The following is a 23,477-nucleotide window of genomic DNA, read 5'->3' as shown; positions in this document are numbered from 1 at the left end:
TGTAAACCCACCTTGCAGTTACATGCTAAGGCACTCAAGGGTGCAAGACGTGCATAACTGCACACACCCATTTAGAGAATTGCCCTGATGCCTTAATGTTCCCTCTAAGCTGAGTGGGAGTTCTCCAACTGCACTACTGCGGGGTGGGGGGCGGGGGCGGTGATTCAGTATTGTGTTCTCAATTGCTAGGGACAGGCAGATTCCTCTAGAGTCCTGCAGATCTTGCCTGTCTCCTCTGGCTATTGAAAATGTGATATTGAAACAGCACCACCCACTGGCAGGAATGTCGGTGGAGGACTCCCGCACAGCTTACAGGGAACATTGCTCAGCAGTTCCCAAACCTCTCCCTGTGATCTCCCACAGCCAGACAGGTTTTCAGCATTTCTGCAATGAAAAGGCAGTAAATAAATCCTAATAAATAAATATTCATGAAATGGATTTGCATATACTGAATCTACCGTGTATGCAAGTCTATCTCATATATATTTGCTGTGGATCCCCTCAAAAATGAAGTGGGGGGGGGGGAGGTCAGGTCAGTAGAACAGTTTTGGGAGCTGCTGGCTTAACTGACTATTTATGAGTATTTATTTGCTCATTCCCAAAACAAGTGTTACTTCCAGCTTCATCCTGGAGCACATCCCAGGCCACAGGAATGTCTGCTTGGCAGCCTACAGGATGAGGCTGTCAACCAGTAACTCTTCAACTGACTTGTTTCCTTCTCTCTGTTGTCAGGATGCTCACAAATGTGTCCAGGGAGGAGTAGGCAAAGGGTTAATGCAGTGGCCTGAGACCCAGGGGAACCGGGCTTGATTCCCACTGCAGCTTCTTGTGACCCTGGGCAAGTCACTTAACCCTTTATTGCCCCAGGTACAAAACTTAGAGAGTGAATTCACCAGGGACAGAGAAAATACCTGTATGTGATATGTGAACTGCTTTAATTGTAACCACAGAAAGGCAGTATGTTAAATCCCTTCCCCTTCTGCTCTCTACTTCATGGGGGTAAATTCAATAATGTTAGCACCACTAGAATTCTATAACTGTACACCTAACTTTGGGGGCCATTTACAGAATTTGGGGAATGCAGAGATGCCTGAGTCATTTCAAGCGCCTACATGTAAGTGCTGTGCTCTTTCTCATGTTTGGCCGGGCGATGCTGGTCTCTGTAGACAGCTGGGTTCGGATGTGAAGTTTCAGAAAGGAAATGTGATTGAGCCAGGTGCAGTCAAACACTTGTGCTGCTGACTTGGTGCAGTTACACCACGATTTGGCAGGCGTAAATGCTGGTGTGCAAAATCCACATAATAGCCACATTGGGTCAGATCAGTGGTCTACTGAGCCCAGTATCCTGCTTCCTACAGTGGCCAATCCAGGTTACAAATACCTGGCAGAAACCCAAATAGTGGCAACATTCCCTGTAGAACCCCAAAGAATAGGAAGATTCTGGAATCCTAAAGAGTGACAAGATTCCATGCAGAATCTCAAAGTAGCAACATTCCATACTACAAATCCCAGGGCAAGCAGTTGCTTCCCCATGTCTGTCTCAATAGTAGACTATGGACTTTTCCTCCAGGAACTTGTCCAAACCTTTTTTAAACCCACATACGCTAACCGCTGTTACTACATTCTCTGGCAAAGAGTTCCAGAGCTTAACTATTCGTTGAGTGAGAAAATATTTCTTCCTATTTGTTTTACAAGTATTTCCTATGTAATTTCATTGATTGTCCCCTGGTCTTTGTAGTTCATGAAAGAGTAAAAAAATCAATTCACTTCTTATTGTTCTACATCACTCAGGATTTTATAAACCTCAATCATATCCCCCCTCAGCCATCTCTTTTCGAAGCTGAAGAGCCCTAACCTTTTTAACCTTTCCTCATATGAGAGGAGTTCCATCTTCTCTATCATTTTGGTCGCTCTTCTTTGAACCTTTTCTAATTCCACTATAAAGGGCACTGTCGCACAGTCCCCCTTCTAGAATACTACCTCACAGGGGGATGATCAGAAGCAAACACTGGCACTAGAGGCTGTATGCGCCATACTAGCACCGGCGTTTGCTACCGCCCCATGATCAGAGCCCTCGAGCGCGTGAAACAACACGCTCGAGGGCTCTGAACGCAACTAGCCTGCAAATGCATGCAAAACAGGGATACAAATATTCATCCCCAATGATCAGCAACCAGTGTGCCAAAGATTGGGTCGCTGGCCGTGGCAAACCCTACGCCAGGTCCAAGCTAGCATTAGGGTTTGCAGATCATTGGGGAGGAATGGTGAGCCCTGTCCAGCATGCATTTGCATGCTGCCAGGCCCCCCCTGATGACCCCCCCCCCCCCCAGGTTCATGGAGGACTGGAGAGCCGGTGGGTCTCCAGCCCCCCCCTAACTCCCCTCAACAAACAGTCCCTGGTGGCCTAGTGGGCGACCAACCAGCCAACCCCCCCCCCCCCCCCCAGCGACAGGGGGACTGGAGGTCCGCTGGACCGCCGATTCCCCCCCCAGGTTCAGGGAGGGCTGGAGATCAATCCGCCCCCCTCCCTCCCTACCTACCTACCCACCCCCTATCCCTCTACCTTGTGGGTTGGAGGAGGGAGGTAGCCTGCCTCTTCCTTCGACATCGCAAAATGGCGGTCCCAGCCCTGCCCAGTGTATCCTGGGATGCGCTGGGCGGGTCTACACACCATACAAGGTAGGGGGTAGGGAGGGAGGGGGGGCGGATTGATCACTGGACCACCAGGGACCCTTTGCTGGGGAGTTAGTGGGGCAATCAGATCTCCAGCCCTCCCTGAACCTGGGGGGGGGGGATCGTCAGGGGGGACCGGCGGTCCAGCAGACCTCCAGCCCCCCTGTTGCTGGGGGGGGGGATTGGTTAGTTGGTCGGTCGCCCATTAGGCCACCAGAGACTGTTTGTTGAGGGGCGTTGGGGGGGGGGAGGCTGGAGACCCACCGGATCTCCAGCCCTCCCTGAACCTGGGGGGGGGAATCATCGGGGGGACCGGAGGTCCGCCGGACCTCCAGCCTCCGTTGCTTGGGGCAGGGGTAGTTGGGGCTTGGTGGTCCCATGGACCTCCAACCCCTGTGTTTGACAGGTTTGAGCTTTTGACAGCCCAGACCTGTCAAACAAGTGTGGGATGATTGTGCTGAGCGCATGCACGGGCACAATTCTCCCGCACTTCTACCCCATGGTCAGAGATAATTGCATGCTTAAATTTGCATGCAATTATCTCTGAACATAGGTCTAATAACACCCCATGCTGTTCCATCGCTATTTTTGGAGCGCTGTTTGGAATAGCGTTGGGTTTCGATCATCTGTTAGTGCAGATCATCCCGGTGCTTAACTTTGAGCACCATTTACTGATTTCTCCTCTCTTGGCCTCCATTTTTAAGCTAGAACCTTAGATCAATCAAAACCAGAAACAGTAATGATTAGGGAAAGGTGAATTGAAGCCTAAAAATGAGAGATTGATAATTGCAGTCTGGGACCGTGGATTAGGAACAAGATGGGTCACATCCAGCAAAAAAAGAGACTAGTAAAACAGTCATGCAGGTTCCATACAGCAGAACTGGAAACAGTTGCACATCTCATTGCCTGCACACTTCTGATGTGAGAAATATCTTTATGTAGAAAGGCTCAATAAGGTAGCATGTCTCATCTACTGTAAACATTGTAGCATCACTAAACCAAAAAAGCATTGGAATTGTGACTCTAAGAGAATTTGCAGAATGAAGAGGGTATAATCATATCGCTGTTCCAGCTAAAACTTAATGCAAGAAAACTGGACACGTTGATAAAGGAGAAAAACACAAGAGCGGCATTAATTAATAGAAGTGTCAGCGCCAAGTGATTATTCTGTACATCATGCAGGGTGACAGAAGATCCTTAAATTCCAAGAAATGCTGCCAGATATAAATACTTCTGATTGTGCTGCTGGGCAGTAAGTGTCTGATTAAAAACAATTGCCAAGTGCATCTTCATAAGTTGCCTATGTAAATCACATCCTATGAACTTTAGAAGAAAGATCTCTTTGGCAACATGCATGTCCTTTGGTAAGCATCAGTTGTAAATGTGAACGAGTGACATCGTATTCTACATAACCTATTTACTATTATTCTTAATAATTAATAAAGGTATTAATCCGCAAACGAACCTGTTCTGGAGACGGGAAGGTGGTAGAACTAGAGGACATGAAATGAGGTTGAAGGGGGGCAGACTCAGGAAAAATGTCAGGAAGTATTTTTTCACGGAGAGAGTGGTAGATGCTTGGAATGCCCTCCCACAGGAGGTGATGGAGATGAAAACGGTAACAGAATTCAAAAATGCGTGGGATAAACATAAAGGAAGGAATGGGTCCTCAGAAGCTTAGCGGATTGGGTGGCAGCGCCGGTGGATGGGAGGCGGGGCTAGTACTGGGCAGACTTCTATGGTCTGTGCCCTGAAAATTGTAGATGCAAATCAAGGTCAGGTATACATATAAAGTAGCGCATATGAGTTTATCTTGTTGGGCAGACTAGATGGACCGTACAGGTCTTTTTCTGCCATCACCTACTATGTTACTATGTATAATAATAATTAAAACTTGCTATACCCGTCACAGAACACCTAACACCCACCTGGGAGTAGCCCTGCGGCCACTTGGGTCTGTCCTCAGCACTGCTCAGGACCGCCTGCACCTGTGCACATGCTCTATACTGACACCCTTCTCCCACCAACTGGGTCCCGCTTGCCTATGGGCAAATCTCCCCACTCTCAAGTTATTCCCTGGTGATTTCTAGGACACTGGGGCCACACTCCCAGGGGTCCCACACTTCCTAGAAAGCACCCACAGACCTAAACCACAAACCACCAGGATTCTTAGTCCAGGACAACAGAGCTAATAAACTATCAGGTTTATTATCAAAGTGGAACAGTGAACAAGGAAAAAATAAAGGTGAAATCATCAAGATGGGAGAGGGGCCAAGGGCTGATTCTTATTCAAGGAGTCAAACTTGAATAACCTGCATAGATGAGGTTGGACCCTGACCATCATGCAAAAGAGGTTCTTCATAGATTTATCAATCCTGCCAAGGAACCTTTTCATGAAATTGAGAATTCCCTAGGGAAAAAAGAGCAGTTGCAGCATTATGGCAGACTCCGAATCAGCACAAGAATATGGGCGTCAGGACCTGCCCATGGTATACCATAGGAGCCAACTTTTCAAAATGATTGGGGGTGCTGAATGAACGCAACCCAATATTCTCCCGCCACCTGCCACCACCAAAAAAGAAATAGTCTTAGACTACATTCACCTTTCTTTTGTTTTGGTTTTTTTAAATATATTTTATTGCAACAGTCAGATAAAACAATAACAACAGAGCAATACCAAATTGAAAATGAATGGTGTGCAAAATGAGGCTACAGTCTAAGTTGTTGCAGGATACAAGTGTAAAAACTTGCGCCACAGCATTTCTTATCATCAGCTGTGGGAGACAGTGGGACTGCTGTGCTGATAGATCCTAAGTCAGTGATGGCGAACCTATGGCACGCGCGCCGTCGCCATCGCTGGTCCGCCCACTCTCCCTCCCAGTTCGGCCTTCCTCCCGCCCTCCCTCCAACGCAACGAGCAACAGCCCGCCCATCCTCCCTCCCTCCTTCCCTCCCTCCCAGCACCAGGAACCCCCCTCCTCCTAAAATTTAAAAAGCGTACCTCCTCAGTCGGGGTTAAGGCGGCGTGCGTCGGCAGCAGCAGGGAAGCGCTTGTGCTTCGCTCGACGCGCCTTCGGCCTTCCCTGTCTCTCAAGCTCTTGGGACCAGAGCTTGAGAGACAGGGAAGGCCGAAGGCGCTTCGCTGCCGACGCACGCCGCCTTAACCCCGACTGAGGAGGTTGGAGGTATGCTTTTTAAATTGTAGGAGATGGGGGGTTCCTGGTGCTGGGAGGGAGGGAGGACGGCCTGGTGCTGTCTGTGTGCTGCTGGGTGGGAGGGAGGCCTGATGGTGGGTGCTGGGTGGGAGGGAGGCCTGCTACTGCTGGGTGGGAGGGAGGCTTGCTGCTGCTGCTGGGTGCTGGGTGGGAGGGAAGCCTGATGGTGGGTGCTGGGTGGGAGGGAGGCCTGTTGCTGCGTGGGAGGGAAGCCTGATGGTGGGTGCTGGGTGGGAGGGAGGCCTGATGGTGGGTGCTGGGTGGGAGGGAAGCCTGGTGCTGGGTGCTGCTGGGTGCTGGGAGGTAGGGCAGGGGGGAGAGGAGGGCTGCTGGTCATTTGTGGCTGGAGGGGAGAGGATGGTTGCTGGACATGGATGGAGGGCAAGAAATGAAGAAGAAAGGAGGAAAGTAAAGAAATCAATGGAAAGGAAGCCCTGGAAACGGAGTTAAGAGAACAGATAGAGAGCAGCAGAATCAGCGACTAGAACCAATATGGATAGAAAAACAAAATCACCAGACAACAAAGGTAGGAAAAATCATTTTATTTTCATTTTAGTGTTTGGAATATGTCGAATTGGATAATTTACATCTGCTGTCTTATTTTGCACTGGGCATACTGGAGCTGTAACAGCTTACAGAAATGATTTATAATGGAAGAAAGTCATGTTATTTTTTTCTCCTACACTAGTATAATATTTTCAATGATGTCTGTTTATATGCGCCATGGCTGGTGTAAGGTGTGTGGCTATCATAGGGGTGGAGTCATATGTGGTGACCCCGCCCATAATGAGTACCGGCACTTTGCGATAAATAATTCGGTTTTGGGTTGCTGTTTGGGCACTCGGTCTCTAAAAGGTTCGCCATCACTGTCCTAAGTTCAAAACAGGCCATTTCTCTCACATTGAGAAACCATAGCTTCAGATAGTGGTGGTGAATCTTCTGCCACCCAATAGGACAGAATCTATTTCTTGATGAGCAAAAGAGCATTATAAAGGAAGTGGCACTGCGAGGCCAAGATGCTCTGCTCCATCAAGTGTTCCTGAATACCCAAAAGTAAAAAGCCGTAGTCCCACTCGAGGAAACACTGGACAACTCATGCCAACATCGACAGTCTTGTCAAACCTAAAACAATATGTTATCCAAATCTCAGAACCTAACAAACAGATCCCTATTTAGACACATGGCCTTGCAGTCACACATGCAGAACAGAGAGAGCCCCTCTTCAAATTCTTCAAAAATTAACCTGAAATCCTAAGAAGCTAGACTCTGCATACAGCACAATACCAGAAAACCAGAAAGAAACACATTGCTATACACTGCAAAAGAAGACAGCAGATGTAAATTCTCAAATTGGCCATGTTCCAAACACTAAAATGAGAATAAAATTATTTTTTCTACCTTTGTTGTCTGGTGACTTTGTTTTTTCTGATCATGTTGGTCCCAGTCTCTGATTCTGCTGCTCTCTATCTGTTCTCTTAACTCCATTTCCAGGCTTCCTTTCCATTTATTTCTTTACTTTCCTCCTTTCTTCTTCATTTCTTGCCCTACATCCATAAGTAAAAGCTGGGTCCTCCGCAGACTTGACTGGAGAAGTTATAGAGTGGATCCAGCTTTTGCCTATTTTCTCCATTCCTGTGTAGTTTTTCTCCTCTTTTCCCTTTCCCTCATCTCCGTCAGTATGCATCTTCTTCCTCTTTCTTTTCTTCCCTCCCCTCCATCCATATGAATCTCTTTCCTCTCTATTCCCTCTACTCCATCCATGTCCAGCATTTTAGTTCTACCCCCTCCATCCATCTCCAGCATTTCTCCTTTCTCCCCTCCATCTATGTAAATCTCCTTCCTCTGTCTTCCCTCCCCTCCATCCCTGTGCGTCTACTTCCTCTGTCTTTCCTCCACTCCATGTCCAGCATTTCGCCTCTCTCCCCTCCCCTCCATTCATGTGCATCTCCTTCCTCTTGTCTTCCCTTCCCTCCATCCATGTCCAGAATTTCTCCTCTCTCCCCTCCATCCATGTGCATCTCCTTCCTGCCCTCCCCTCCATCTATCCATGTTCAGCAGTTCTCCTCTCTCCCCTGACCTCCCCTCCATCCATCCATGTCCAGCAACTCTCCTCTCTCCCCTGCCCTCTCCTCCATCCATATCCAGGCCCTGACTACGTCACACATGTCATGGCAGCTGGAGAACGTGGTAGAATGGACATTTTACTTATCATTCCTATTCTAGTCACTCATACTACTACTACTTATCATTTCTATAGCTCTACAAGGCATATGCAGCGCTGTACACCATACACAAAAAGACCATACCTGCTTAAAGAGCAATCTAGATACAAGGATTAACCATCCCATAAATGGTTTGGGCATGCTGCTTCTTTCTACAGGACCTGTTAACCTAATATGGGTGAACACATGGTACTTAAAACACCATTGAGATGTGCATTTTAGAGCAGGAGTCCTTGGAACAAGTAGAAACCCTTCATGGAAGAAGGCAGGAAAAGATGTTCAGTGATGGCAGTTTCCAGTTTGAAGCTGCTGAGCCCTGTTGCACAGTAATGCCTACAGGTTTTATTTGTAGAATGGGAATTGATAGTAAGAAAATTCTCGCTCTTTTCCTCCTTATTACAACACTTTCCACGTTGCAGTGGCCTATTGTGTTTCAAGGCAGTCCAGTGAACAGGACTAGCTGCTCTGTATGGCTCCCTGCTTCCCTTCTCTCTGTTTTATTCATAACAAAAGGGGAACGTTACATTTAAGTAGTTTTTGGTTGTTCATTTGTTTGTTAAGAATAAGAACTTTATTTGTGCGGTGCTTTTGTGTTTCCTTCCCTAGGGTATTAGAACCTCTAGAAGAATGTCTCCTGCCAATTTCACAGAGCACAGAACCTAGATCTGACTTCCCAGAGGTCTTCAGGACCACTTCCTGCCCGCCTTGCCGCTATGATCTTGATGAAGTTGATTCGCATTGGTTAGAGCTTGTTAACGTGGAGCTGAAGGAGTTAGGTGAGTATAGTCTTTTGCTTCCATGGTTTCTTGGGGTACCAGGACTGTCAACAATGTCCCCTTAATAGAAGAACCTGAGAATAATTCATTGCCATAACTGACTTTCATGTGTCTCCTTAGAGTGTTGTAACTCATCTCTGTCCTGTGGTTTTACATGGGCACATGTTTCCACCATCTGGTGCTGAGCTAGGTTATTACTTGCTTTCACTTCAGTGACCTCATATTCATATCAGGATTTCCATCTGCCCCGTTGGTAGCTCTAGGTACCAGTGACGTAGCTACAGGTGGGCCTATTCTTGGCTCAGGACCACCCAACAGTGGCACCCCACATCAACATCTCTCCTCCTCTGCGGCGTCCCGGCATCTGCCTGCACCAGTCACGCAGGCTTCCATTGGCCAGGTTCTGCCAGACAGGAAACTAGAAATGATATCAGTGAAGGCAGGACCCAGCCAATGGAAGCCTGCGGGGCCGGCGCAGGCAGCAATAATGAATCACTGCAGGCGCCGGAGATGCCTGTAAAGTGTACTGGAGAGAGATGGGGTTCAGTGACAGGCAGGCAGATGCCGGGACACTGCGGAGGAGGAGTGATGTTGATGTGGGGTAGGTGAAAAAATACCTATAATTTTTTTTTTATATCTCCGAGGGGTGGGGTGGGGGTTGATGTGGGGGGTTGTGGTGTGGAAGGACCCATCTAAATTAACTCTGGGCCTATCCAAAATACTGGGTCTGGCTATGCCATTGCTAGGTACAATTCCTAAGTCTGTTTCTGGGTCTGAGAATTCTGCAGGGGCTGTAGAAATTGTGTCAAAGCTGACTCTGATTGAGGTGGCCTGCCCAAGCAAGGGGAAACTGCTGGCCACAAAAATAAGGAAAAATGAATCTCCAGTTTGAATTAGTTAATGATTGAATGGAATCCAGGTCTATCCTGAGGTTCTGAGAGACTTTTTAATGTACTATAATTAGGCAGTTGTTCTTTCTGCCCCTCCCAGCTCACTTCAGAGGTTACTACTGAGCAGCATCCAATAACTGAAACCTGGAGCTGTGGCTTCCATCCCCAGCATGGCTACATGGGCTGTAACCAGAAAGCCTCCAGTTCAGCTGAGAGGTGCAAGCAAGAACAAAAAGCATTTGAGCTCGGAATATAGATGGAGAGATGCTTGCATGTCATTTGAAGAAGACTGAAAGGACACCAGGGCTAGAATTATTTGCAGATTTAGATAGCAAATCATACTAAGATGACATATAGTTAATGAACACCAGCTTCTGTTCTCCGGCTCCTTAAAGGAGGGGGCTGGAGCTGCAGTACCCACTTGAAAAGATGCCATGATAGCAAACTATTCTGGGAGGTAGTTATTGCACAAAGTGACTTCTACCAGTGGCTGAACATTCCTGCATTTATAAAGGTCGAGGATAAAAATGTTTTGCAAAGATCAAAGCTGTGCATTGCATCCTTGCTGACCTGTTAGAGACACAGACACACACTCCTCATGCTCTGAATTAAAAAGAGAAAGAAAGCTAAGGGAACTGAATGAAGGCTTATGGTATGGTGGAGGTGAGGGTGGGAGGTCAGTGCAGTAAGTTTATGTTAGAGCCATATGCTGACAACTTAGCATCCTAGTACAAGCATAATGTCACATTTTTGCTTGCCGATAAAGTATGCAAATTGTATGCAAATAGGAACTGTGCCTTTGTATCGGTCCATGGTGCGACTGCACCTCAAATATTGTGTTCAATTCTGGTCGCCGCATCTCAAAAAAAGACATAGAGGCATATTTTCAAAGCACTTAGCCTTCCAAAGTTCCATAGAAACCCATGGAACTTTGGAAGGCTAAGTGCTTTGAAAATATAAAGGAGAGTGGAATTAGAAAAGGTACAGAGAAGGGCGATGAAAATTATGAAGTGGATGGGACGACTTCCCTATGAGGAAAGGCTGAAGCATCTAGGGCTCTTCAGCTTGGAGAAGAGACGGCTGAGGAGAGATATGATAGAGGTTTATAAAATAATGAGTGAAGTGGAATGGGTAGACATGAATTGTTTGTTTATTCTTTCCAAAAATACTAGGACTAGGGGCATGCGATGAAGCTACAAAGTAGTAAATTTAATATGAATCGGAGAAAATGTTTCTTCACTCAATGTGTAATTAAACTCTGGGATTGGTTGCCAGAAAATGTGGTAAAGGCGGTTAGCTTTTTCAGGGTTTAAAAAGGGTCTACTCTGGACGGCTTCCTAAAGGAAAAGTCCATAGACCATTATTAAATTGATTTGGGGAAAATCCACTGCTATTTCTGAGATAAGCAGCATAAAATGTATTGAACTTTTTGGGGATCTTGCCAGGTATTTGTGACCTGGATTGGCCTCTGTTGGAAACAGGATGCACCTTTTTGTATATTGACGCGTAAATAGAAGACAAGGCCATAGCAGAGAGATTAAATGAATTATTTGTTTCGGTCTTCACTGAGGAAGATGTGGGAAAGATACAGGTGCCAGAAATGGTATTCAATGCTGATGAGTCACAGAAACTGAATCAAATCTCTGTAAACCTAGAAGATGTAATGGGGCAATTTGACAAATTGAAGAGTAGCAAATCACCTGGACCGTATGGTATACATCCCAGAGTATTGATAGAATTGAAAAATGAACTTGCAGAACTATTGTTAATAATATGTAATTTATCTTTAAGATCAACCATGGTACTGGAAGATTAGAGGGTGGCCAATGTAACACTGATTTTTAAACAAGGTTCCAGAAGTAATCCGGGAAATTACAGACCGGTGAGCCTGTGCTGGGCAAAATGGTAGAGACTATTATAAAGAACAAAATTACAGAGCATATGCTTAAGTATGGATTAATAAGACAAAGCAAGCATGTATTTAGTGAAGGGAAATCGTGCCTCACCAATCTACTACATCTCTTTGAAGGAGTGAACAAACATGTGGATAAAGGTGAGCCAGTCGATATTGTGTATCTGGATTTTCAAAAGGCATTTGACACAATACCTCATGAAAGACTCCAGAGAAAATTGGAACATCATGGGATAGAAGGTATCCCATGCAAGTGCAGTCAGGGACGTCCAAAAAAAAAAAACATGCAAGTGCAGTCAGGGAGTCCAAATTAAAACAATAATAATAGTGGGATTTGAACCAGCCACCTTCTGATTACCAGACCTGTGCTTTAACCACTGCACCACTTATTCAGCTGTCTAGACCTCCTTCCCTTTCCATTAAGTCCCTCCAAGTTTCTGTCAGCCAATCACAGCTCATTTAGCTGACACCGATGTCAGGTAAATGAGCTGTGATTGGCTGACAGAAACTTGGAGGGACTTAATGGAAAGGGAAGGAATGTCTAAGCAACTGAACAAGTGGTGCAGTGGTTAGAGCACAAGTCTTGTAATCAGAAGGTGTCTGGTTCAAATCCCCCTACTACTATTGTTTTAATTTGGACATCCCTGACTGCACTTGCATGTTTTTTTTTGGACGTCCCTGACTGCACTTGCATGTTTTTTTTTCTTACGATTTTTGCTCTCTGCAGCACCAACTAAACTAAAATTGCTCGGGGGACCTGCATACTTCTGTCATGGAGCTAGGTATGGTATTTGAGGCTGACATAGAGGCTGGAAAAAATATTTAAGCAGTTTGTTTTTTAGGGTGGGAGGGGGTTAGTGACCACTGGGGGAGACAGGGGAGATCATCCCCGATTCCCTCCGGTGGTCATCTGGTCAGTTTGGGCACTTTTTGGAAGCTTGGTCGTGAAAAAAACAGGACCAACTTTGTGTGGACTAAATGCTCGTCGGGGATGTCTTGCTTCTTTCCATTATCAGGCGCGGAGGTCCATCTGTTAACCACGCCCCGGAACGCCCCTGTCCCGCCTTTGCTACCGTTCAGCCATGCCCCCGAGAATTTCGCCCGTCCCCGTGATGGAAAGCAGTTGGGGCCGTCCAAATTCAGCTTTCGATTATACCTGTTTTTGAGACGGACGTCCATCTCCCGATTTGTGTCGGAAGATGGGCGTCCGTCTCTTTCGAAAATAAGCTGGAAAGTTATTCAAAGTTGTTAAATCACAAGAGGATTGTGAAAAATTGCAAGAGGACCTTACAAGACTGAGAGACTGAGCATCCAAATGGCAGACAATGTTTAATATGAGCAAGTGCAAAGTGATGCATGTGGGAAAGAGGTATAGCTATTTGATGCAAGGTTCCGCATTAGAAGTCACCGACCAGGAAAAGGATCTAGGTGTCGTCGTTGATGATACGTTGCAACCCTCTGCTTAGTGTGTAGCGGCGGCTAAGAAAACAAATACAATGTTAGGTATTATTAGGAAAATAATGGAAAACAAAAATGAGGATGTTATAATACCTTTGCATCACTCCATAGTGCAAGCACACCTTGAATACTGTGTACAATTCTGGTCACTGCATATCAAAAAAGATTTAGTGGAATTAGAAAAGGTACAGAGAAGGGTGACATAAATAATAAAGGGGATGGGATGACTTCTCTATGAGAAAACGCTGGTGGCTTGAGCTTCTTTGCCCAGCAGCTTTGTGGCTCAGAATAGGCTGTATTGGGCTGCAGCCTAAGGGACTGTCTTTTGCAGCTGATTAATGTACCTGTACCCACCCTCTGCTCCAAATATGTCTCTGGCGCTAGAAAATGGATTTTATTTTTTAGGCGCGTGCTGATCCAAAAGTGACAACAGGATGTCTGAGCACGCTCCGCGGTAGTGCTTTTTTTTACCTGCAGTAAGCACGCGTTGGTGCTTAATGCAGCTTATTAAAAGGACTCCTAAATCTGGCCCTGATCTGAAAATTATCTTGTAGTTCTTAGGCATGAGATGCATTAACACAGCTGAGTGGATCTGAGCCCCAATGACACAAAATTACTCTCTGTGCAATTAGAATGTCATCCTAGCACCTTAACTTATTAAGAAATGATTTGGCAGGTTTGGCTATTTTCTTGAAATGCAACCTCTGCAAGAGGAACATAAATGTGAAAAAGGAACAGTAGATTTTTCCCTGTCCCTGGAAGACTCACAGTCTGTACCTGAAGGTTAAGTGACTTTCCCAAGATCACAAGAAGTAGTAGTGAGATTTGAAGCCTGGCTCTCAGCCTGCTATTCCCAGGTTCTGTAGAGCCCCATCTCTTGGGGAAAAAGGCTGAGTGAGACCTGGGTTTGCCCCAGTTGCATGTGGAAAGGTTTAGCTCCAATTTCCCAGTTGATGGTAAGAAGAACACTGAGCTTTTTTTGAGGGGGTACTTGGGGGTACTGGCACCTTTTCCATTGTCTGCTAAAATTGACCCATGGTCCTCGTATTTTAATGAAAGAGCTCAGGCTCTAACACCAATTCTGCCTTGTCATAGATTCTGTGACTGGTTGCAGGGGGCCTGGTTATTGTGGGGTGGGCCCCTCGGTGATCACCCCACCCCTGAAGGGTGGCCTGGCATTTGAGTACCGGCACCTTTTTCGCTAGAAAAAATGCACTGGAAGAACAAGACATGTTTCTGCATGCAGCAGGGTTAAATCCAGGACAGAGAGCTGTGTTTACCTTCTGCATAGCATGACCAAGGGTCCTTTCTGCTTCCTGTTGCCTTGTCATAATGTACCTTTTTCATGCCTGACTGCTTCCTTACAGTAACAAGTGATACTGGTTTCTCCAGTACTAGCATTAAGCTTAGTGATAGACGTAATAGATTTTTTAAAAGTCAGATGAAGGGTGATACTTTACATAAGACAACTGGATGAACTAACCACAATTGAATCTTGATGTGTTCTACTCCACTACACCTATAGTATCTGTATAGGAAGGTATTTTGGGTCCATTGTGGGTTTCTAAGAATTTTTAGCACTTGAAGCTTTGTGCTGAATTTTGAAATACGAGGAGAATTCTTATTTTGGGCTACGTCTCAGTCCAGGTAACTGTTTGCTCAGCTAATACAACATGTTATGTGCCACCGGAGTTTAAGAGTGATAACTTTTTCTGATGAGGAGAGAGCTTGGGGATAAATGGAGCAGAAGTGAAGAAACAATTGTACCTTGAGGCCTCATTGTTCAGTGACTCACAAGCCATTTATAGCCTGGTGCTCATCAGATACAATTGCCACTTAAGTGTGCTCCAGGGGATTCTGAACTGGAATTGATGAATTCATTGCTAATTGAATTGGAAATAGATGTAACTACTACTTGGGCTTCCTGTCTCTTTCTCTCCTTCCATCTTTCACCTTCTTTTCTTTTCCCTCACTGGTTTTTCCCCTTGTGGTGAAGCCTTTTAGGGAATCAAGAGATCAAGAGGTTTAGGAAGTTATTTCCAATGGATCACCCTTTAACCCCTGTGTCTGGCTGTAGTAAAACTCCCTGAGACCCACAATTTTTTTTTCTTGATTTGTGGGTCAGCATATCATGTCTGTGAATGAGCAGGATCTTTCTGCACTTTCCTCCTCAATGTTCCCATAATATTGCTAATAGCAGTGTTGCTTCAGTTTTGGCACATGATCAACAATGTGCTGGAGTCTTTAGAATCTGGCTGGCGTTTGGGGTGTGCTGGCCCTCTTTTGAACTTATAACCAGATCTCTTCTCTGTTTATTTAGATTTAGCTCACACCTATTTCTGTAGAGGCTCGGGGAGATTTGCATTCAAGTACACCAGGTATTTCCCTGTCTCCAGAGGGCTTTTACCATCTAAGCTTGTGCCTGAAGCAGTGGAGGGTTAAGTGACTTGCCCAAGGTCACAAGGAGCAGCAGTGGGATTTACTCTGGGTTTACTCTGGTTGTCGTCCCAGTGCTCTACCCCTAGGCTCAGGGTTACCATATGGCTCCAGAAAAAGGAGGACGGATTGAGCAAGCCGAGTTTTACTTCCATTGCTTTCCATTGAAAGCAATGGAAGTAAAACCCGGCTGGCTCAATTACTTCCATTGAAAGCAATTGCTTTACATAGAAAGCAATGGAAGTAAAATCCGGCTGGCTCAATCCGTCCTCCTTTTTCTGGAGCCATAAGGTAACCCTGCGGCCGGGCCGCTGCTACTTCTAATACACTTAGAATAATTGTATAAAGGACTTGAATGTGTAGGAGGAAGTTTGATGTATTCAAGGACGCGCAGAAAATTGTCTGATGTATACATGCATTAAAAAGTAGATGCAGAGGGTAATTCCATAATGGTAGAGGAGTCATAGAGGGTAATTCCATAATGGTAGGGCCGCAGTGGTGGCCCTACCATTAGGCCACCTGAGGCGGGGGCCTCAAGTGGCACTCTTATGAGGTGGCATCGCTCCCTCCCCAACCCCCTTCCCTGAAATTAGAATTTTCTTTTCTTGTTTTTCAAAAGAAGGCAGCGACTCCCATAAGCTACCCTGCTGCTGGTTCCGGCCTGCCTCTGAGGAAACAGGAAATTACGTCAGAGAGGCGGGCCTCCCTCAGTAGAGAGAAGGAGCTGGACCGGCAGCAGGGCAGTCAAAAGGAGTCTCTGCTGCCACCTTCTTTTGAAAAACAAGAAAAAATAAAGTAGTTTCAGGGAAGAGGGTTGGAGAAGGTAGAGCGGGGTGGGGGGGGGCAGCGGAGGAGGAGCTGGGGTGGCTGCCTTAGGCAAAAGATTGTCTTGGGCCATCCCTGGATAGGTGCCTATTATCTGAAAGAAATAGGCACTCACTTTCCTTTATAGAACATTAGAATGGCTGGATATATACATTCATATGTGCCGTATAGCTGGTGTGTGTGTGGGGGTTTCAGTAATGTGTGTACCCTTTAGTATTCTATAAGTTACAGGTGACAGTGTGCGCCAGGAGCCATATCTGTTCAGTTAAATTACTTTGAATACTGACCCCTTAATTATTTGCATTTTAACACTTTATTTGGGGATAAAAGGTATGCATTCTCTCCTCCTTTAAAAGAAATCACCACCCTAGCATCCGTTCTATGGCTATTGATGATTTCATTGTATTTCACGTGTGTCAGAATATTACGTCTGTACGTGGCGTGAGGATTCCAGCTTTAGATATAACATTTTATGCACTATTTTGTGGTGTAACAGAACCACATTGAGGGTCCTGAAAAGCAACTTTTGAGTCCACACCTTAGATGGAGCATTGTTGCTCAGTGGCATAGGGAAATTATGTAGGAATTTATATAACGCTTATCCCAAGGTAGTGTGGTTAACTTCTGAACATATAATGTGTATATGCCAGTAAGAAACTTGTTTTGTCCTGTTCCACCATTGCGTGGCCAGACATGTCTTGTGTGTTGGCATTTGAGGTCTCTTTTCCTCTTAAAGCAGCGCACTGTGTTGGCACATTAGACTTTTTTGAGATGCTGTCCATGAGCATATTGCTTTTATGTTATAGCAGGTCCCCTTTGTGCCAGGGATGGGCATTCTACTGGTACACTCAATGAGGGCATGCTCAGTTTTATTAAAACAAGTGTGCATAGTGATTGAAACAGAACAGGGCGCCAGGCAATATGAGACCAGCGCAGGAGAAATGCTTTAGCTGGTGGGGCACAGTGGCGGTGGGGGTGAAGTGGCGGCAGGGTAGCAGAAGTAGTGGTGGGAGGCGGTAGCGGTCATGAGGGGTGGAAGTGGTGGCGGGAGGGTGGCAGCGGGAAGGTGGGCCAAAATGTGCCCCCCTCCCATCGAGGTCTGGCTGCACCCCTGGTACTGAGGTTCCACTAAATGAACTTTCTTTTGACCGTGAGAATACTTCACTCCTCAGACGTGTTCTTGTGGTCCAGGGAAATGGCTAATTATTATACCTCATGGCTTCATTGTGCTCAGTGGACAGAGGCTGAAAGTCCCACACTTCACCCCAGGAATTATTTCTCTCCTTGAATACTGCCCCTGATGTTTCATTTTTGCCTGAAGTGTGGTATAACTATGCAGAACCCCCTTTCCCCTGCCTCCATCTCCCACTGAGACATACTTAGGTGGCTCTGGCGAACCCTCACTGATTCAAGCATTAGCAGTATTTCTCCTCCAAGGTCCACCCTCAGCCCATGTCTTTGGCCAGCAGGAGTCACTACAGTAGAGGCAGGTCATCTTTCCTCCCTTAGGCCTCACCACATTGTCTCCATGTTGCACCCAAGCTCAGCTATTCCCAATGGCACTACATCCTAACATTATTCTGTGACCCATCATGGGGCCAGCTACAGTACAGTTCAATTTAATTATCCACAGGAGGGGTGATTTCCTAGGTCTAACGAGTAAAGCATTGACTTTCCATTGCTAGAGCTTGTCTGAGTTTTTATTGCATCTGTGCAAGCAAGACCTGTCTTCTAGACAGTTAAGCTGTCAAATGTAATTATCTGTATTAGTGGAACTGAATGGATTTTTCTCCTAGCCAGAAGCCATATTTTATTACTGCCTATGAAACACAAACCATATCCTAAATTAGAAGCAGCAGTTTTTCGAATCACAGATCTTTATCAGTGCCATCAATTTTCCTACTGAGGTTCAATTCTCAAACAATCCCCTTGGTGAGAACATCCCCGTGCTGAAACTGTTCCAGACAGAATCCCGTTTGTGCCACACGGCTCTGTCTGATATTGTAGCCGGAGCAGCTCGGTTTTGGTTTACTTGACATAGCTGAAAAATTGAAGAATGTAGCAAGAGGGTCAAAATGTCAACGATATTTCTCATATTGTTTTTAAGACAGAATGGCAGGAATACACAGTACTTATTCCTGACAACATTGCCCACAAAACAACAACAACAACAAATAAAAACTCCAAATGAAATGAAAACTCCTGTTAACGACAAAGGAAACTAAACAAGACTAACTGTTTTGGCCTGCACAGCCTTGCTACACCCCTGGTAACGCCTCCTTGCAGTCTGCATAAAAGTTCATCTTTTACTAAGCTGCGTCAAAATGTGACCTTAACTTGCCTTTACATGGGTCTTTCCCACGCACTAATCCTGCTTTTTGCCAGAGCTAGAAAATGGTCGATTTTCCATTTCCAATTTAATGGCCACACGCTAATGTTGTGAAGACCGACCACTGGGGTGGAGGAACGTGAAACAGTACGAACAGTGAACAGTAGTGAAGGAGTAGTGTAACCAACAGGACACTCCCAAGGAGACATGAGGGAAACGTAGATAATCAAAAACAAGGTTTTTTCATAAAAAGACACAACACCATGTTTCGGCAAGAGTGGCTGCCTCAGGAGTCTTGCCACATAGATGGTAGTTGGAAAATGTCTTTGTGTATAATCAAGGCAAAGTAAAGGGATGAAATGGCACAGTCTTTAAAAAGACTCATAAAATGCTTCAAATCCTGCCTGAGAATGCCTCAACCAAAGGGTTGCAGAGTGCCATTAGTGCGTGGCCATTAACAAAAATTAGCACCTACTTTGTAGGCAGTAAGGGTGCATGTGCTAATCCCATGTTAATCAGCGTGTGGTAATTTAGCTGCGCTAACTGATTAGCACAGACACGCCCCCTCGGCAGAAGAATTCATGTTATTTTTTTAGCATGCTGGTAGCACTCGCACATGTCAAAAGTACCATGGGACGCCATTTTAAGCTATGGTAAGCACACATACATATGTGTTGTAACTCATATGACTGCAATCATATAACAAGGGAATCCACATGATGGCTCCATGAATCCACCAGCGTCATTGCCATCATGTGGATTCCCTTGTGATAGGATTGCAGTTACTTCAGTTACAACACATATGTGAAGAGGTATCCAGTTCTCAACATAATTTGCCCCTGAGGCTGCCACGTATGGGAGAAATACGGCCCATGTCGGGCATTGTTGGATAAATTCATCTCCATATAGATTTCTTCGTCTGTTCTGCTTTTTCTGTTGCCATCTTGGATCTTGCAGATAGACTGCCCTGTTGTTTTCTTGGACCGATCAGATTCTCAGGCAGTTAAAAGACGTTCTTTTCCTTGCCTTTGCAGAGATGCCACAGCTGGATGAGCTGACATTAGAGAAAGTTCTGGAGGAGTTCGAGGTGCTTTGCTATCGGAATATGAACATCGCCATTGAGACCGAGGAGGGACTGGGCATTGAGTATGATGAAGATGTTGTATGTGATGTCTGCCGCTCACCAGAAGGAGAGGATGGGAATGAAATGGTTTTCTGTGATAAATGCAATGTCTGTGTTCACCAGGTGGGTGCTTGATCTGTGATCTGTTCTTTCTTTGTACATGTGCAGCACTGAACAGTAGACCTATCTCACTGTGTTCATCTCAGGGATCAAAAGAGTAAGATGGTATTTTCACATGGCAACAAAAATCGGGAAGAATTCAAAGTAGAATCAAAATGGCATTGCTGATCTGTGAACGATAGCCTTTAATGCATGCTGTGAGCTATAAATCATACATTTTATATTTTATTAAAACTGATATGCTCAACTTAGACAGATCTAAGCAATTTACAGTTAAAAAAAAACATTCAATATAGTTTAAAATAACTCCATTGAGTTTAACAGGAAAGTCTAAAACACTCATTCAAGAAACCAATCTCTCTCTCTCAAAAAACAAAACAATAATTAATACTATTTCTAACGCACTATAATCAAATTTACATTTAGCAGAAATGCTAATGTTTCTTCTTCTCGCCATCCATTGAGAAATTAGTTTCAGTTTGAATTTTCTTCAGAGGAGCATCCCATAAGACCAGTGCCAGGCAAAATAATGCTTTATTATAAGTTGTCTCCCCCTTTACCCTTGACAGTTGAGGGAAGACCAATCTATTATCTTGCAGTGATCTTAACACCCTTAAGGATGTATATGGACTAACGAAAGAGTGTAGATAAGGTGGTTGATGTTCATAATACGCCTTACTTACCATTGTTAGCATTTTAAACTGACTTCTAAAAGATATCAGTAGCCAATAATATTTCATATCTAATGGATTAACATGATCAAATTTTCTTGTATTACCCAATAATCATATGGCTGCATTTTGCATAGTTTGAAGTCTCTGGAGATTATATTTAGAAAGTCCCACATTACAGCCACATTCCCCCGGATTCTTTATAATGCATCTTAAGTTGCGCGTGCAAATCCAGTCATATTCTGGATTTGTGCGTGTAACTTAATTAACTAACAAGCCAGTCAGCTCTGCTAATTGGCAATTAAGCAATTATTGACACTGATTGGCATTCATTAGAATTTACGCGCACATCTGTGTAAATAAATGCATGTAAATTCTAAGGCGCATAGTTGAAAAAGGGACATGGCCATGGGCGGGTCATAGTAACATAGTAACATAGTAGATGACGGCAGAAAAAGACCTGCACGGTCCATCTAGTCTGCCCACGATAAACTCATATGTGTATACCTTACCTTGATTTGTACCTGTCTTTTTCAGGGCATTCAGGGTCGTGGGCATTTCTAAAACATTTTTATAGAATACACCCGGTCCGCGTCTAATTTAGGCGTAGGCATTTACATTAAGTTTTACTTGGCATACTGCCCTTGACTAAGTTTACTAGGCCTAGTCTATAAACCACGCCTAAATTTAGGCATACTTTATAGAATATGCCTAGGCGTATTTTTTTTCTGTGCCATTTTTTTAGGCATGTTATATATAAAATCTAGCCCTGTGTGGCTTAAATGTTTATTTTGGCAGCAGAAGCAGATTTCATTAGGCTTCCACAAAAAGCATAATATACAACATTTCATCATCTGCAGTTCTGAGGAAAATAAAGGTACTTTATAAGTTTGATGAAGGGTCGTCTTGTTGCTGTGATTGATTGTGTTGTAGACTCCTGTTTCTGCCGCAGACGGAGACCCCGCTGTGACTAAGCACTTTTCCTTATTTCTACTTACAGGCTTGCTATGGGATCCTGAAAGTCCCCTTAGGTAGCTGGCTTTGTCGCACGTGCGCCCTCGGAGTTCAGCCAAAATGTTTACTTTGCCCTAAGAGAGGGGGAGCTTTGAAACCCACAAGGAGCGGGACCAAGTGGGTCCATGTGAGCTGTGCCTTATGGATACCTGAAGTAAGATCATTTTTCAGTAGCTTCACCACAACTGAGAGAGAAGTACAGGAGGCTGTAGGTGCTGTGAATGTGTCTGGGTCAGTGACCTTTCATGTCTGACTCTTGCTGCATGTAAACAGCTGAATGTCTGTCAGCTTGCTTCTGGACTTTTTAAATAAGAGTAAGGTAAGATAGTAACACAGACTACAGTGCCCTGGTGAAGGAAGTGCTACTGGCAGGTAACACTGAATGCCAAAAATTCATTCTACAAATATACCCTTAATTGGCACCAATATCTTTTGGGGAGTTAACTTACTTAACAACTCAAAACACGCACCCTCTAAAGACTATTATACCTCTAACCTCAGCGGTGACAGTTGTCAAAAACAATCTCAATATAGTGAGATTTACAAACCCACTTCTTCATTGGGAAGCGGTGAAAATTTATTTTGAACAAATTCTTAATGTTTAAATGTATATCTTTACGTTCTTCTGTACCATTACGACTACTAAATGCAACAAATTAAACTTGAGAATTTTACAACTCAATACTCGTCTTTTTGTTGTAGTTCTTATCAGCAGGGGGATTTTTATGTGAGTTTGTTATAAATTTTTATTTATTTGTTATATTTGTATCCCACATTTCCCCACCTATTTGTAGGCTCAATGTGGCTTACATGGTACCGGAGAGGCGATTACCAATTCCGGTTTGATATAGGCACACGTGCTATATAACCTTTGTAAAATAAAACATGAGTATAGAGAAATTTAGACCAGGGGTGAGCAAACCTGTAGCCCACCTGCGGCCTGCGAGACAATGGGAAATATACGGTATTTAAAAATCCCCCGCTGATAAGAACAACTACACCAAAAAGATGAGTATTAAGTTGTAAAATTCTCAAGTTTAATTTGTTGAATTTAGTAGTCGTAATGGTACAGAAGAACGTAAAGATATACATTTAAACATTAAGAATTTGTTCAAAAGAAATTTTCACCGCTTCCCGATGAAGAAGTGGGTGTGTAAATCTTGCCATATTGAGATTGCTTTTGACGGGTGTCACCGCTGAAGTTAGCAGTATAATTGTCTTTGGAAGGGGGAGTGTATGTGAGTTGAAAAATTCATTCTATAACATGTTTTCTGGTCGAGGGACCCCTACCTGATATAGCCTTGCTTGCAAAAGAAAATAAGCAAAACTAATTTATTCCATACATGAACATTTATTCCTACCTAAACTACATGCTCCAACACGGATCCTTTCCCATGGACAAAGGCAATATATTACTTACACCAATTCCCAAAGACCAAAAGAAAAAACTAAACAATATAACCAATTACTGACCAATTGCATCCATCCCTCTTGTAGTCAAACTGATGGAAAGCCTGGTAACCAAACAACTTACCGATTATCTAAGTGATTTCTCAGTATTGCATGCATCTCAATCTGGCTTCCGTGCTAATCAATAGTACCGAAACAGTACTCATAACTCTCCTAACCAAATTTAAACAAATAACTGCAACTGGTAGTAATGTTCTTCTCTTACAATTCGACATGTCTAGCGCGTTTGACATGGTCAACCATGCCATTCTATTAAACATCTTAGAATATTTCAGAATTGGAGGAAATGTACTGAACTGGTTTCGTAGCTTCCTAACTGTTAGAACATACCAAGTAATATCCA

General features: G+C 44.5%; 1 protein-coding gene across 6 annotated transcripts in view; it reads left to right on the top strand.

Annotated features, from left to right (window-relative positions):
* The window catches only part of JADE2 (jade family PHD finger 2), a 159,850-nt gene that overhangs the window by 83,477 nt on the left and 52,896 nt on the right, over nucleotides 1-23,477 (top strand). For all 6 annotated transcript variants that reach the window (XM_030211683.1, XM_030211684.1, XM_030211681.1 and 3 more), the window contains exons 5-7: nucleotides 8,717-8,886; nucleotides 19,771-19,982; nucleotides 21,651-21,818. In XM_030211683.1, coding sequence (XP_030067543.1) covers nucleotides 8,717-8,886; nucleotides 19,771-19,982; nucleotides 21,651-21,818 — 550 coding nt within the window. The remainder of the gene's footprint in view (nucleotides 1-8,716; nucleotides 8,887-19,770; nucleotides 19,983-21,650; nucleotides 21,819-23,477) is intronic.

This window comes from Microcaecilia unicolor, chromosome 8 (genome assembly GCF_901765095.1).
Source record: "Microcaecilia unicolor chromosome 8, aMicUni1.1, whole genome shotgun sequence".
NCBI classification, from domain to species: Eukaryota; Metazoa; Chordata; class Amphibia; order Gymnophiona; family Siphonopidae; genus Microcaecilia; species Microcaecilia unicolor.
The sequence above is the reverse complement of the archived record's forward strand: the minus strand, read 5'-3'. Positions and strand labels throughout refer to the sequence as shown.